Source organism: Misgurnus anguillicaudatus, chromosome 17 (assembly GCF_027580225.2).
Source record: "Misgurnus anguillicaudatus chromosome 17, ASM2758022v2, whole genome shotgun sequence".
Classification (NCBI taxonomy): domain Eukaryota; kingdom Metazoa; phylum Chordata; class Actinopteri; order Cypriniformes; family Cobitidae; genus Misgurnus; species Misgurnus anguillicaudatus.
In genome coordinates this window covers 3,716,685-3,732,768 of record NC_073353.2, presented here as the reverse complement: position 1 = coordinate 3,732,768, position 16,084 = coordinate 3,716,685, and the positions used below count along the sequence as shown (strand labels likewise).

At 37.5% G+C, this 16,084-nt stretch overlaps 2 protein-coding genes across 2 annotated transcripts in view; one reads left to right on the top strand and one right to left on the bottom strand.

Moving 5' to 3' along the window:
* Window positions 1-9,479, top strand: part of itga6a (integrin, alpha 6a) — a 32,036-nt gene extending 22,557 nt beyond the window's left edge. The window contains exons 12-25 of the mRNA XM_073854851.1: window positions 15-184; window positions 278-421; window positions 2,094-2,209; window positions 2,299-2,458; window positions 2,587-2,670; window positions 2,750-2,829; window positions 3,108-3,185; window positions 3,338-3,440; window positions 3,542-3,718; window positions 4,105-4,209; window positions 4,312-4,422; window positions 4,513-4,611; window positions 5,543-5,668; window positions 7,911-9,479. Of these exons, the coding sequence (XP_073710952.1) occupies window positions 15-184; window positions 278-421; window positions 2,094-2,209; window positions 2,299-2,458; window positions 2,587-2,670; window positions 2,750-2,829; window positions 3,108-3,185; window positions 3,338-3,440; window positions 3,542-3,718; window positions 4,105-4,209; window positions 4,312-4,422; window positions 4,513-4,611; window positions 5,543-5,668; window positions 7,911-8,075 (1,718 nt within the window). The 3' untranslated portion in view covers window positions 8,076-9,479. The remainder of the gene's footprint in view (window positions 1-14; window positions 185-277; window positions 422-2,093; window positions 2,210-2,298; window positions 2,459-2,586; window positions 2,671-2,749; window positions 2,830-3,107; window positions 3,186-3,337; window positions 3,441-3,541; window positions 3,719-4,104; window positions 4,210-4,311; window positions 4,423-4,512; window positions 4,612-5,542; window positions 5,669-7,910) is intronic.
* cybrd1 (cytochrome b reductase 1) lies at window positions 9,256-16,083 on the bottom strand. The gene is made up of 4 exons (XM_055215975.2): window positions 15,812-16,083; window positions 11,785-11,993; window positions 11,234-11,388; window positions 9,256-11,101 (listed from the first exon to the last, which is right to left on the bottom strand). Exons 1-4 carry the CDS (start codon window positions 16,011-16,013, stop codon window positions 10,834-10,836), a joined length of 834 nt encoding a protein of 277 aa, XP_055071950.2. The 5' UTR covers window positions 16,014-16,083; the 3' UTR covers window positions 9,256-10,833.
* Between the last annotated feature and the right edge of the window lies 1 nt (window position 16,084).

Below are 16,084 nucleotides of genomic sequence, written 5' to 3'. Positions count from 1 at the left end.
TATTTCTCACGCAGCCATTGGCTACACAATTGAAGCAGAGTGGTACCGCAGAAAGCTTGGTCTCACATCCAGAGTTGTGTTTCTGGAGAAAAGCGAGACGGATCAGGACTTCCAGTCATCTGGTACTTTGGAGCTACGAGGACAGAATAAGAAAGCGTGTTACAAGACCCAACTCAAACTGCAGGTGAATAAAGCTTGTTTTCTTCCTCAAATGGGGTTTGCAGTTAGTAAATGATGTTTTGACTCAGTTGGATCTGTTATGTGAACTTTTTTTCAGGAAGCCATCAAAGATAAGCTGAGAGCAGTTCCTATCGAGGTCTTTGTGGCCATTCAGAGTGCTAAGAGAGGCAAAAGGCAAAGCTCCCTCCCACAACTCGTGCCAATACTGGACTCCACTTTGCCGAACAGGACCATCACAGAGGTACTTACTGATGATGAACCCAAACAGTCCATCTTTAGATCTTTAACTTATATAATATTGCTAATATAATATAATAATATCAAATTATGTAAAGAAACTCTGTCTGTAATTGTAAAATATGTGACCCAGTCTGTGAAAACCCAGCTAAAGATTTTTTGTGATTTATTGTTTTCTACATAAACATTCTGTGATAACCTAAGATTGACTAAGGTCATGTCAAAGATTGAAATCAATGAGTAAAATCAAACTTTATTCTCATTATTAGATTATAGGACTTCACACATATTATGCAAAATCCACAAAGTGTTTACCTTATTTTCCGTACTATAAGCCACACTGGAGTATAAGCCGCATCATTCAAAAATGCATCAAGACGAAATAACATATATAAGTCACAGTAGACTATACGTTGCGTTTATTTAGAAAATTATTTCACAAAATCCAAGCCGAAGAACAGATATTTAATCTGGAAAGGCAAGTTATTCAACTAAAGCAGACAGAACAGCAGGCTGAATAGATGTCTGTACGTTATGAATCCATTGAATTACATAAATACAGAAGCAGCATAAAGCGGACTCTCACGGCTGTAGACGGTAATGTTGTCTCTTGCCTCATAAATGTCAAAATTAATTCATACTGACTTACAAGGCGCACCTGACTGTAAGACCCAGCACCAGCCAAGTTATGAAAAAAAACGCGGCTCATAGACCGAAAAAATACAGTAGGCATAAATGTGTGTTGGCAGTCTGTGAACACAACAAACCTACAATAAAAAAATCCTTCCACTCCTTCTTTGTAACCCCCATTAAAACAAAGCAGTCTCATTGGACATGCAGTTATGATTCTCTTGTTACTGTGATGTCACACTGATAAGCCCCACCACAGGCACTGACTGACTGGTTAAGGGCTCGTTATAGTTGTGCGTAGGTCCTACGCTGTAGCTGCGACGGCGTAGTTTATTCGTCAGTTTTTATTTATAATTTTGCGGCGGCGGCCGCGTCGACATGCAAACACACGCGCAGACCACTGGTAGGCAGTATCCACACGTGTTACCACAGTAGCAGCGCGACCGTCAGAGAAGAAGCAGCTTGGCAAGTTTACCCACAAACGAAGAAGAAACAGCAACTCGTTGTGTATGATGGAAGTAAATAAACAGCGACTTTTGTTGCAGTTTGAGTTAAATCACTCCTCAACTTGGTTCATCTTTGTTCTCACCGTTGCAAACAGAAATACCTATAACGCAGTTTTTTACCTGACGGGAGGGGTTCTGGTGGACCAATCACAGCGCTTGCGGTCTGCGTAGAACTGACGCGCTGTTAAAAATTTGGCGAGCTGCACGTCAGGCTACGCAGAGGCTACAGATAGTCTACGGCGTAGCTATGGCACGACTACCAATTGGACTTTTTACCCAAATGTGAAATTTTAGACATGCTTTAACAAATGACCCGTAGGGTATTTTGAACTGAAACCTCACAGACACATTCTAGGCACACCTGAGACTAATATTACAAAAGACTTATATTACAAAAATGGGCATAATATTTCCCCTTTAGCCTGGATTTCACAAACAGGGTCACATATTCTAAAATCTAAGTTATTTTTTATGTAAAGTAATTCAATAATAACGTAATAATTTAAGGTCAATGAAAATAATTTGCTTTTGCTTGTGCAGGTCAACTTTCTGAAGGAGGGCTGTGGCACTGATAACATCTGTCAGAGTAACTTAAAACTGCAGTATAGATTCTGCTACAGAGAGACGAACCAGGACGTCTTCCCTCCACTGCCGCTGTGTGTATCACTCAATCATCACACACATCAGTATATAAATATTGTTTTGTAATAATGTAATAATGAGAAATGTTGTATTGGTTACTCAGAGAGAACGGTGTTCCAGTGGTGTCTTTAAGCGATCAGAAGGACATTGCTCTGGAGGTCACGGTAGGGAACAGGGGCGGAGATGATGCTCATGAAGCCAAACTGCTGGCACACTTTGATGAATCTCTGTCATACTCTGGATTCAGATCTCTGAGAACTACAGTGAGTCTCACAATTTATATTTCATTCACTTGTTTTTAAGGTTTTCACATCTTTGGGAAACACAGAAAATAATTTCCTCAATCTTTAATGCTCTTATATTGACTAACTGAATCTGTGTGTTTCTGTAGGATAAGCATGTGATCTGTGCGGCCAATCAGAATGGATCTCTGGCCGACTGTGAGCTGGGAAACCCATTTAAACGTGATTCAGAGGTCTGTTCATATTCGTTCAAACATCCCAGAGACTTCGCTCTTGTCTACTGTTATTTTCAATGTATGAATGTTTCTATAGGTAACATTTTATATCATACTGAGCACTGGCAAGATTTCACTGGACACCAAAGAGATTGAGATTGAACTTCAGCTGGAAACGTAAGTCTGACATCACATATACTACACTGCTAATCTAGCGATGAGATGAGGAACGTCAAAGTTTGATTTGAATCATTGATTTCAATCTTTGACATGATCTTACTCAGTCAAAAATAAAGATATCAAAGTTATATTTTCACAGATATTATGTAGCATAATTATATATGTAGAAAACAAAAAAATCACAAAAAAATGACTTTAGCTGGATTTGAACAGGCAGGGTCACAATAAAGCCAGTAACTGTGTGAATGTGTATTGATATGAATGGTCTTGTACAGAACGAGTTTACAGGAGGGAATGAGCAAAGTGAAGGCAAAAGCAAAGGTGATCATTGAACTTCTGCTGTCTGTGCAAGGGTACGTACTTTTTTTACTAAACTAATCAACTCAAATCACTAGGAAATGCTTTTTTCTTACCAAGTATTGAGATTATACACACTGTAGAATTGTAACATTCATTATTAGTAAGCATGTTATCAGATTGTGGTTTTTGTCTTCTTGTTCTTCAGGTTGGCCAAACCATCTCAGGTCTATTTTGGTGGTAAAGTCAAAGGCGAGAGTGCCATGAAGTCAGAGGAGGACATTGGCAACTTGATTGAATATGAATTTAGAGTAAATGCTCAAATGTTTCTCATATATTTATGATGTGGCTTTTCAGGTATTGGGAGATTTTTAAAAAGCTTAAATCCTGAATTTATTTATCTATTTTGTAGGTGATCAACTTGGGAAAACCGCTGAAGTCTTTTGGAACTGCTTCCCTAAACATCCAATGGCCCAGAGAGAGCTCGTTGGGAAAATGGCTGCTGTATCTGATGAAGATCAACACCAGAGACTTACAGTTAGTCACCTGTTCACCTGAGAAAGAGATTAACCCTCTCAGACTGAAGGAGGTAACACAATATCACCATAATATACCTGATTTAATTAAATATGTGACCCTGTCTGTGAAATCCAGCAACAGTATCAGAATTTAATGATGAGATTTGGAGCATCAAAATAGATTTAACGTAGTCATCATAGCCATAAAATGACAAAATTTTCAGATTCAGTACCCACACTCACTGCGTTTTTATTATTTTTCACAAAAAAAAAAAATATGTTTGTTTTTGCTTTTTTCTTTGACATGATCTTACTCAGTCAATATTAAAGATGATGTCAAGATTATATTTTCACTGAATGTTCTTTACGAGGATTTTATGTAGAAATTTTTTTTATTTCAGTCGATGTTGCTCAACCAAATAAAAATGTAGTCATATATGTCCTGTCACACTTTTAGGAGTCAACGTCGACCAGAACAAAACGAGAGCTTGGGGAAAGGAAAGTGTCTGAACCGAGTAAAATATCTCTCTTCGGCGCTGACAAACGCAAGCATAGGACGCAGGTGATTAGATTTAATAGTTTGTATTTGTTGTAAATTCTGGGTTTTAGAAATGATATGACCAAACCTACTCCTGTAGTAAACTTAATCCTCTTTATTTCATAGTCGTGCGCAGGAGATGCCAAATGTGTGGAGATCAGATGCCCTCTACAGGGCTTGGACAGCAGTGCGGTCATCATTTTAAAATCACGTCTGTGGAATTCAACTTTTCTTGAAGTGAGTTAGTACTTCAGTATAATTGTTTTGTTGAATTGAAGCAATAAAAGCATGTTAAACCATCTGTTTATCAATCTGTTATCAATCCAGGATTATTCTAACTACAATTACCTTGATATAATGGTGAAGGCTTCTATCAGTCTGGATGTTTCTGCAACAAACATTGTGCTGAAAAACCCAGAGACACAGGTAATGACATCGCCTTTCTAAGCACAACACAGAAAACAACTGAGAAAATATCAACATTTGTAATCATACCCATTAAAGCAGATGTGTGTTGTTGACATTTTTTAATAACATCACATAGCTTAGCTGTTTACACAATAGTGTGACCTTTCCAGTAACTACTTACTTTTTATAAACAAGTATTGTTTAGTGTGTCACAATGTTACATTGCTGTCACAGGACTGAACACGTAATGACACCATAAAAAACCAATTGATTTGTTTTAAATCCTTTCCGAGTCCTTGTTCAGCATTTTATATTCTTTTTTTACAGAAATATTTGTATAAGTACCACTGTTAATATTGTATGTTTTCAACTCTATAAATGAGCGTGTTTCTAGATTGTTTTAACTTCTATGATTATTATATGTCACCCTGGACCACAAAACCAACCATCAGGGTCCTTTTTTAATTCTGAAAGTTGAATAAATCAGCTTTCCATTGATGTGTGGTTTGTTGGGATAGGACAATATTTGTCTGAGATACTATTTGAAAATCTGGAATATGGGGGTGCAAAAAAATCTAAACATTGAGAAAATCATCTTTAAGTTGTCCAAATTAGGTCCTTACCAACTGCATCCACTCACAAAAATGATATATTTATGGTAGGAAATTGACAAAATATCTTCATTAAACATGATCTTTATATCCTAAATGATTTTTAGCATAAAAGAAAAAAGTATAATTTTGACCCATACAATGTAAAATACCTTTGTGATTTATGACTGGTTTTGTGGTCCAGGGTCAGATATATATCCCATAGCTATAATACAAATGATATTGCACACATAAATAGCTTCAATTTATAAATAGCAGAACAATATTTAATATAGATGTTATAGCTTATAGTTTCAGAGTTTCTCTCAGACACATGTATTTTTACCGCACATGTTTAGGTGAGACTGACCGTCTTTCCAGAGACGACAGTGACTCCGTTTGGTGGCGTTCCTTGGTGGATCATTCTTGTGGCCGTATTAGCTGGAATCCTAATGCTGGCTCTTCTGGTTCTGTTACTCTGGAAGGTACGTTTAAAACATTAACAACTAAAGATGTCAGCCTTGTGGCTGTGAACTACTGAGAGGGATTTCTGGTAGAAAGCTTTGGTTTGGATTTGTTGGCCGTTCTCTTGTCTTCAATTGTTCTGAAGGTTTTAATACTTAAAGGGATAGTTCGGACAAAAATGATATTAAACCCATGATTTACTAACCCTCAAGTCATCCGAGATGCATATGTCCATAATGTTTCAGACAAACACATTATTATAAAGTTTTAAATATGGATATTTCTACAACAATACCACACGAATTACTCTCAGAAGGCTTGTATTTATCCCCCTGGAGCCATTTGGATTACTTTTGTGAAGGATGAAAGATCCTTGAAAGATCTAGGACATTTTGTAGAAATAAAGTGACTGTCTGAAAAATGATGAACATAATATGCATCTCGGATGGCTTGAGGGTGATTAAATGATGGGTTTAGTATCATTTTTATCATATTATCACTATTCCTTTAAATGAAGTTCGGTTCCAAAACAAGATAAAATACGATAAAATAAAACACAATTAAAACATGATAACATAACAATAAACATGTTTTAACAAAAAAAAAAGTTTTCTCGTTTTAAAACCTTTTACGCATTGTACGAATGTCTTTTATTTAGCATTAAAGATACCAGAAACACAATATTAATCATTTTGTTTAATACACCTATTATATATGGTGTTCAAAATACAGATTTTGAAAACCTTTCTGGTTGTCAGATGTTAGTGGAGCACGTTCAGAGTTCCAGACAGCAGACAACTCTGAGCCGGCCAGTTGTCTGCTGTCTCCTGTCCTGTGCTTACTCCACTAAACTGTAAAAAGCTGAAAGTTGGGTTAACTTAAAAAAAATACTTAAGTTGGTAAAACCTAAACTACGGAGCTAAGGCTAAAATTGAATAGTTTCGCGTGCGCACGTGGAACTATCGCGCGCACACGTGCTAAACATGAAACTAAACTTTTAAAAATAAATTCTGCACATGAAGGTTTCGAATAACATGAAACTAAACTTTAGATTTTTTTACTCCAAAGTCACATTTGGGGCTCGGTACTAAACAATTCAAGCTTTATCAACGTAAATTTTTTACTGAAAGTGAAATATTTTAAATTTTAAGTAAATCTTTTTTAAAGGGGACATATCAAGAAAATCTGACTTTTTCCATGTGCTAGTTTTGGTAAACCATTCTCCACAAGCATGTAAAAAAATAGGTCATTGAAATTTGGCTCCCCTTGTGATGTCATATGCACTATCCAACCACGGCACGGACATTTAGTGCAGAGATCAACTCATTTGCATTTTAAAAGACACACACAAAAACGGCACATTTATGCTCACACCAACAAAGTGGCAATTTTAACACGTTATAATAAATTATATATAATGTTATTTTGAGCTAAAACTTCACATATGTACTCTGGGGACACCAACGATTTATTTTACATCTTGAAAAAAGTCCCCTTTAAAAGATCCAACTTTTACTTTTTACAGTGTAGTACACACCAAGGTGAACTTCTGACTTCATACATCCAATAAAAATCACCTTGATCGTATCTGCTAAAATATCATTGCAAAAAAAGGCTTGTTAGTATCAATTTGCAGATACAGATTGCTTTGAAATGTTATCTAATGCCGTCACATTCACATATTTCAAATGTAAAAGTACTTCATGAGACCCCTGTCGCTTAGTCAGATAAAAATGTGTGTACTCCAGGTGTTTGGGACGAACTTTAACATTACATGTTTACAATGACCCTTGAATTTGCCCCCTTTGTAGTGTGGTTTCTTCAAGCGAGCCAAGAGGGACGAGTATGACGCTGCATTTCACAAAGCTGAGATTCACGCTCAGCCTTCAGATAAAGACAAACTGTCCACTGAGGCCTAACTCTCGGGGTAAAACACCATCGCTGCGGCAGAGCTCGTGTCTGCATGACGTGTGGCCTAACTATTCACTAACTCATCTTTTGCTTTGACTAAAGGAAGGGAAAGACTTGCGCTCCACGCCGTGTTCCACTCTTTCCAGATCATGTGACGCTGACATTTGTTGTGTATTTTTGAGAATGCCTCTTTGCCTCAGTGGATGATGTGCTTTTAAATGTGCTTTTTGTCAAGCATGTCGTGTCCCTCGCTGCCTTTCGTACCTCAAAGCCCATAAACGATGATTGATTTTTCGTTCTGAAGCATCAAATTTGGTGTTAATTTGTGTCCTTTTCTTCTTTCTCTGTCAGTGTGGATTTTTCAAACGCTCCAAATATGAAGACAGCGTACCGAAATATAACGCGGTGAGGATTCGTAAGGAGACGCGTCTCTTGAAAGATGGAGAGGTCATGTTAGATCCCCTGGAGAAGAAGCAGTGGATGACATCATGGAGCGAGAACGAGAGTTACTCTTGAGACTGCATCTGCTGTGGACAATTTTCTGCATCTCTGTTTGTAAGAGGCTTCAGAGAAGACTGAAACATGCGCTGTCTGTGAGCCTGCTGTTGAATGGAGATCAAAACATCATGGAGATGTCTTTAAACAGCCACGTGTTTCTTATTACTGAGCAATGACAGAGCGTCAACACTTGGATTATCTTTGAGCCTTAAACATCTCCCTTTAAAATGTATTTGTATATTTTTGAAAGATGCATGGGATGCCAAGACTGTATTGTCTTTTGTCTGTAAATATTTGAGTATTTTACAATGCAGTTTATTTATTTTGTCTTGTACGTTTTTTATTAAGATGCCTGCTGTGCATGAACTGGCCAAAGATTTTTTTTCAGGTCTGTCAGTAACTGTAAATGTGAATCTTACCAGACAGGCGATGAAAATAAACAGAAAAGTCACTCGTGGTAAAAAATGACATTGATTCTTCGCTTTACGGCGATGTTTGATTCGAATGCATCAGCTGGTGCTACTGGAGCTGTTGACTACTACTGAAATGTGTAGAGATTGCCATCATAAAATGCATTCAGATATTTGTTGGCTCCTAGGAGGTTTGAACTTTGTTGCCTTCTGTTAGTTGGCATTTCAACAGATTTTAGAAACAAAATATTTTACCTAAATATGAACTGATGATTAATTAAAGGGATAGTTCACCCAAAAATGCAAATTCTGTCATTATTTCAGATGAACAACAAGGACGATATTTTGCAGAATGTTTGTAACCAAACCGATAGGAGGTCCCATTGACTTCCATAGTAGGAAAAAAAAGAATACTATGAAAGTCTGATCAATTTGATTACAAACATTTCTCAAAATATCTTCATCAGAACAAAAAAATGTATACAGGTTTGTAACAACATGAGAGTGAGTAGACAATGACAGAATTTTCATTTTTAGGTGATCTGTCCCTTTAAGGCATGATGTACTAATCATGCTAACATGACTCAATTTAGGTATTAATTCATTATGATTCGTAAACCCTTATTAAGTGTTACAGTTTTCTTCTTAGGTCCTCGATTTCCTCTGTATATAAATTGAAGTCTTTGTTCTATCTTTTCTTTGTTCATAGTTTTGTTCATAATTTGTTCACACTATTGTTCAATTCAGTGCATTCAACAAACAGCAGAAAATACAGTACAACAATAAAATAAGGTATAAAACATGTTTTATTGTAGTCCCTCTTACAGCATTTTCATTTCAGAAATGGGGAAAATCCACTAAAATGCTTAAATATTATTGATTTGTATTGACTAAAAACATGATGTCGAATGATAAATAATCTTGCAATAAAAATAGAGCACAAATATTGGATATACAGATCATTTTAATAATGCTAAATGCTCCTACTAATAGCAAGTTACAAAAAAAATAAGTTTTAACACAAATACGAACCTTTAAACACAATGTGCACTGCAAAAAATGACTTTCTTACTTAGTTTTTGTCTCGTTTTCAGTACAAATATCTAAAAATTACATTAAACTCACATTAAGATGCATTATTCTTGATTAGCAAAATGAGTCTACTTTTTAGACAAAAACATATACAATTTAAGTGAATTTGTGCTTAAAACAAAAAAAATCTGCCAATTGTGTAAGAAAAAAAACTTTTTTTCTTAAACACTTAATTTGAAGTTTAAAGAAAAAAAATTAAATTCATTGGCAGATTTGTTTTTGCTGATTCACTTAAATTTTAATATATAGACCTATTTTCTTGCTCATCAATAAAATATATCTTGATATAATAATTTTTAGATATTTGTACTGAAAACAGGACAAAAGTGTGTGTACCAAATAAATGAACTACACTTGTAATGACTGTAAAAAAAATAAAAGTAGGTTCAATTCAAAAGGTTGCCTTCATTTTTGAGTTAATTCAATTGAATTATTATTATTGGTTGACAAAATTTTTTTTGAGAAAACTTATATTTTTAAGTTGATTTACCAGGTAACTTAATTTTTCAAGTTAAACCTACAAACCTTTTTTTACAATGTAAATGCCCCTGACTAAAAGACAGTGGCGGCTCGTGACTGCTCATCCGAGGGGCGCTAATTCAAAATAAGTGTTCGAAGTGTAATGTGTGTGGTTCATAATTTTAAAATATGTGTTCTGTACGTTGAGAGATCCTGTGTGCATCACATGCCCCGTCAAAATTAAGTGCCCGCTGCACACGCGTCAAAACGTTCACAAAATACACGCAAGACACTCACTTAACGGTAAATTCTGATTACGCATGAGATTATGCGAGTATCTGGCAAACACAAGCGTCTCTTTTCATAAACCCTTTAGACGCATCTGCAGCAGGCTCCCACCCTGACAAGACACGTGATGCACACAGGATCTCTAGATACTTAAAACATATTTTGAAAAAAGGAACCGCACGATGGGCTTCACATACATGTTGTGACGAACTTTGCATTGAGAGCCCTCGAAAAAAGAAGTCACCGCCGCCACTGCTAACAGAAACAGTGTGTGAAATGTTGATATAGTGCAAATATTAGAAACAGTAAGAAAGGACATCACATGCTTCTGTATGATTATGCACAACTGAATTTCTATCTCACAATCAGATGTCAAAATGCCCTTCATAAACTGAAAACACATTACACTTCCACAATAACAAAGATTACCAGTGGGTAGCATAAACAATACTTGGTCTGGTATGAAAGCTCTTCTAGATAAAGAAAATATTTCGCTTGATGATATTCATCTATTAATAACATTCGATTTATCCAGATTCTTCTGTTTTTCCGTTACGTCTGCGCGTCTCAACGCTGGACTCTTGATCGGATCTTGCGGCTACGGCAGTGCCCACTTTGATCTCCTCTGGACTTGTGCTGGTATCGTGCAGGGTTTGTGTGATCGGTTCACTCGGTCTCTTCCAGGAGGGTCGAGTGGCAATCCAGAGAACAAGACCACCAAAAGCAGCGATGAGCAGACCGAGAACATTAACCAAAACGGCCTCTGGTGGAGAGTCTTTATAACCTGGGCTTTTCCTGCATGTGAGACATTTGGAAAGCTTTGATTACTGGCTGAATTGGAAAAAGTCTAGCTAATTTATTTGCAACCTTTGTTGTGCTTTACTGTGGCTTATTATGACGACACGTCCTCTGTGGTGCTGTACTTACAGGGCAAATATAAGTTTCTCTGTGATGCCCATGAGAGCTGTGGCGATCACGGTGGTAAAGATGAACAGGCCACTATAGATGTGTACAGGCATTAAAGCAGCACGCACATACGCTGGACTCACAGGTATCAGGTAGACAGCGATGCCCATAACTATCTAATTCATTAAAGATATTAGGTAAAAAATAAACCATTACCACTGAGACAGCAACCGAGAATAACAAGTGTTGAAATTGACTTTTTAAAATGTAAAGCAAACATCACAACATAAGGTCTGACCTAATATAATAACGCAAGCACTCTCCCCAATTCTTCATAGTTATGCCATAAAAACATATGACCGCCCAGAGGCTATAGTTACTATTTACATGTGTTTAGTTAATTGCAAAATCAGCCTGTTGAAATTAAAAAAGGTCAGACAGAAGATGGATAATGGCCATGAAAATGATATTGAGCGCAGCATAGGATAGGGTAATATCTGAAATTCAGGAAACTGAATGAAATGCTGTAGGATATGGCCCCTGTTGATGTGTTACAAACAGTAATGCTTTACCTGTACTGGGTAAAAGATAACAGCAGCCAGACCCAGCCAGCTGTGCAGACTGTACATATTAGGGATATCCTTTGCATTGTGAAAATCAAACACAGCCACCACAGAAATGACAGCTAGAATGAAGGCAAGAACATGAAGCCCTGCGTGGATCAACTTCATCATCTGCTTACTGCACTTCCACGTCCACGGCAGCCGGTACACCACAATGGCTGAAGAAAAAAAAGGGAGAAATGATCCGGGAGAAATCAGGCAAGTCATATTAATAATGATTTAGGATTAAGACCTAAACATTAGGTTCTGAGGTCCAGAATATAATTTCAGTAGACTCTCAGTAAGATGACTGTCTATTTGTTTTATTTGCACACAGATGACCTTTGCAGAAGTGTATATGGATGTGGGCCACTCCACCAAATCTGCCCCATTTCTGGACATTATGGCCTGGTTTCACAGACAAGGCTTAGCTAAAGTCAGGACTAGGCCTCAGTTAAATTAAGATGTTTAAGCATCTTTAATGAGCATGCCTTAGAAAAGAAGGTTACTGGTGTGTATCCTGAGACAAATCAATGGCACTGGCATATTTCAAGATCTGTTAATGCAATTTATTTTCTGTTGAGACAGCTCAAACATGTGTTTTAGTCTAGGACTAGCCTTACGCATTGTCAGTGAAACTGGGGGTATATGTATGAAAATGCAAGAAAAGTAATTCTTGAAGTGTCCTGCATCATAATCTAACACCAAATTTAAACTTTAAAATTAATAAAAACTACATATAAAATTAAAAAACTGCTCTCTCTCTCTCTCTCTACTTTTTTGCATTTTTGTGTGGCTCCACATCCCATCTTTGCTTTAAAAAAATTATCATTGAAAAAGTTGTATATTTTAGATGAAATGCACATTTAGTCATGTCCCCAGGATTTCACTCAGTCCTGTTATCCAACATGTCCCCACCTCTGAAAATGTAGGAATATACCACAAGTCGCATTTACAAGTGACGACATCTGGATCTTCTGAAGATCAAAAGTCGTTTTTTTCTGTATATTATATGATATTGATGCTATGACTATGAATGTCAATCTGAAAGAGCAACTATTCACGATACACAATTGTACATTTCCTTTAGTGTGTAGGTGTGTATTAGTGCACATTAACAATATGCAAAAGGTACAAACCCCAAGGTAAACGATGACACGATCATTTTCAATGTAAATCTCTTTTCTTGGACTACAACAAACACACAGATTGTAGGCAACAGTTTACTTCATGGGATTGGTGATGTAGTAAAGACCGACATTATAATGCTGCGTTTACACCAACCGCGTTTGAGGCGTCAAAATCGTGTCTACCGTGCCTAGTTTGCCGCTTGAACAGTTTGAATGCATTCAGCCATCTAGAGCGAAGTAGACGCGCAGAAAAAGCAAGCATTTGACGCATGTCAGAGACAAAATCTGCTTCTTGTGGGAGCGGCAAGTGTATGCGGTTGTCTGTTTGCAAGATGACTGATGTTGATTGTGCAATTATCAAGAGAGTTAACGGTTTGTATTTGGTAACCTTACTATACACTGAAAAAAATGATTCATTGAATTTAATTAATTTTTTTAAGGTAAGTGGTTGCAATCAATTTATTAATAAATGTAGCTTAAATAAATTGATTGCAACCACTTACCTTAAAAAATTGATTAAATTCAATGAATCATTTTTTTCAGTGTAGGGGGAAAATAAACTGTGCGGGTTGATAAACATCACGTGACTCAAAAGTGAAATGTGTATTTACAACTTACCAGGTTGCCCAATGTCCTCACTGACACTCTTCCAAGCGAGGTCTTTTTTATTCCTGTCTCTATAGAAATAAGAACTTGTGTCGTATAGCTCCGGGTGACTGCTCACGGACAATATCAAGTGTTCCTTCAAGTGACTCCGGGAGGGGCTGTCGCCACAGCAGCAAGCAGGTTCCTGATTGGTTTACGCGGCGCAAACATTTTTTAAATGTTTCAACTCGGGCGTCAGCCGCAAATTTGCGTCAAACGCAAAATGCACAAAAAGCACCATTTGCGCGTGAGGCGGAATTGCATGTACCGCGCTAAACGCCTCATTCTCACCGCGAGACCTCCAGACGCGTGTCGGTAGACGCTATTCCGCCTCATTCGAGCGTCTACTTTGCGCGAATGACGCTGATTGAACGTCTGCCGCGGTACGCACAAATGCTTGCTTTTTCCACGCGTCTACTTCGCTCTAGACGTGCAAATGCATTCAAACTGTTCAAGCAGCAAACTAGGCGTGGCAGGCGCGACTCTGACACCCCAAACGCGGCTGGTGTAAACGCAGCATAATAATTCCTCCCGCTTTGACTCACAGCCTGTAAATTAACTCATGTTAGCATTGCATTGTGAGCGAATCTTTCAAACATGGTAAGGAGCGTCACATTTCCGGCTGATGGCAGAGGTATTCCGATCAATCAAAACGTACAGATTAAATGGCCAATCAGGTACACAGCGCTTTTCAGGTTGATGAGTTTTGACCAAAGTCAATGCGTTTCAGGAAGACAGGATATCTGGAGCTACAAAATGGAAAATAAAATAATTTATGTTTTTTTTACCAAAAAACACGCGTTATTGTTTTTAATAGTTTTTTTTTGTTAAATCACTAGAATTTGCTTAGTGTCTTCATGCTATTAGCATTTATACCATGGGCCTGTTAAATGCTTTATTCTGACTGGTTGAGAAATCTTCAATGGGTGTTGATTATTTTCTGGTAACCGTGGTATAAGGGGAATAATTGACTCTGGTCCTTTGAATTATGTAAAGGAATAATTGACGACGGGCGGTTGAATTATTTCAAATGACCCGAGTCAATTATTCCACTTATACAATGGTTACCAGATTAATAATCAATACCAGTGGAACATTTCTGAACCAGAATAAAGCATTCCACAGGCCTGTGGTATAATTGAAAATAATGCACATCCGTTGTAACCCACCTTGGGAGTGCATTATTTTCGGATAATTTAACGGCCTGTCCTCACTTATTCCTTACAGATTTAATGCAGCTATATTATGTATTTCCTAAATCTATTCTAAAATCTCAGTCCTGTTACCAAAACGCCTCAATCCACCATTTAAAAAAACATGTTAAAAATAAACTAGTTACCAGAGATTGACCAATACTCATTTTGAAGTAAAATATGCGTGTTACTACATTTAGATTCCAAGAACACAGGATGAGGTGTTACTATCCTTTGCGCAAGCACTTCCAAGAGGTCATGATCAATGAGCCTGACAAAAAATGTAAAAATTGGGGGCAGCGCATCGTCGGTAGTGTACCTTTGGTTTCTAGGGTGTTAAGGCCTTTCACACTATACACCCTCCCCAAAGGCGGCCAGCGACAGGGTGATCAATCATACACTTGCGTCCCAGTCCCAGTTAGTCATAGGAGTTGCCTTGTTGTGATTAGCCAACATCCCATGGGACTATGGATTGGCAGGGGCGTCCTCCTCCCTGAGTCAAGCATTGTTGACGGCAAAATTTTAATTTTGACGAGTTACAACATGCAAAATAGCACCGATTCGGTGGAATGGCCCATGCAAGTAAACAATAGTCAATAAAATGCTTTGCGTCCGGAGCGCGCCTATTACGCAACAATGCTGCCTGCGAGTGCGTAGGGCAGTTTTCTGTTTTTGAGACACAGCCACATACTTCCCTCTAAACGAGAGAAAACATAAACTTTTACTTATTTTTTTCTGTCTACATAGACTGTTTAGGATCAAATTAAACAAAAACGACATGGACACTTGTGAAATCTAAACATTCAGTTGCAACATAATGTAGAGAAACATCGACACATACACGTTAACTGCAACAATGTTACGTTTTTACGTTAAACTAAGAATGTTGTTTACATAAGATATTTTTGCTTAAGAAGTTTTTGTTCCTTAGGTTTTTGCTTTAGAAGGTTTTGATACTTAAGTAGTGCCCGGATGGTTCAACAACATCTGGGTGTAAGTTACGCAAAAACAAACATTGAAACTCCTTACCGATTCCCTGAAGAAAAATAAAGCCGATGACCATTAACAACGGGTGCCAGTTAAACTCAGCCAGTCCTCCATCCCAACCGAGTCCCTCTCGGAAGTGTAAAACCCAAATTAAAACAAACGCAATCGATAAAAAACCAACTGCCAAAGCCAGAGAGAAGAAAATGAGAAAAAGCTTGTTCTCCATCATCGCAAACGGACTCATGTGATGTGTTCAGACGACGGGCAGAGGGGTCGGCAGCGGCTCACTTCTGTATATCACAACACGAGGCTGCG

Excerpts from the sequence above, each read along its gene's own strand:
- cybrd1 (XM_055215975.2), bottom strand. The coding sequence starts at position 16,013 with ATGAGTCCGTTTGCGATGATGGAGAACAAGCTTTTTCTCATTTTCTTC. Across the intron at positions 11,994-15,811 it reads TATTTTTCTTCAGGGAATCG|CCATTGTGGTGTACCGGCTG; the intron begins GTAAGGAGTTTC and ends TTTTTTCTTCAG. Across the intron at positions 11,389-11,784 it reads TTATCTTTTACCCAGTACAG|ATAGTTATGGGCATCGCTGT; the intron begins GTAAAGCATTAC and ends TTAATGAATTAG.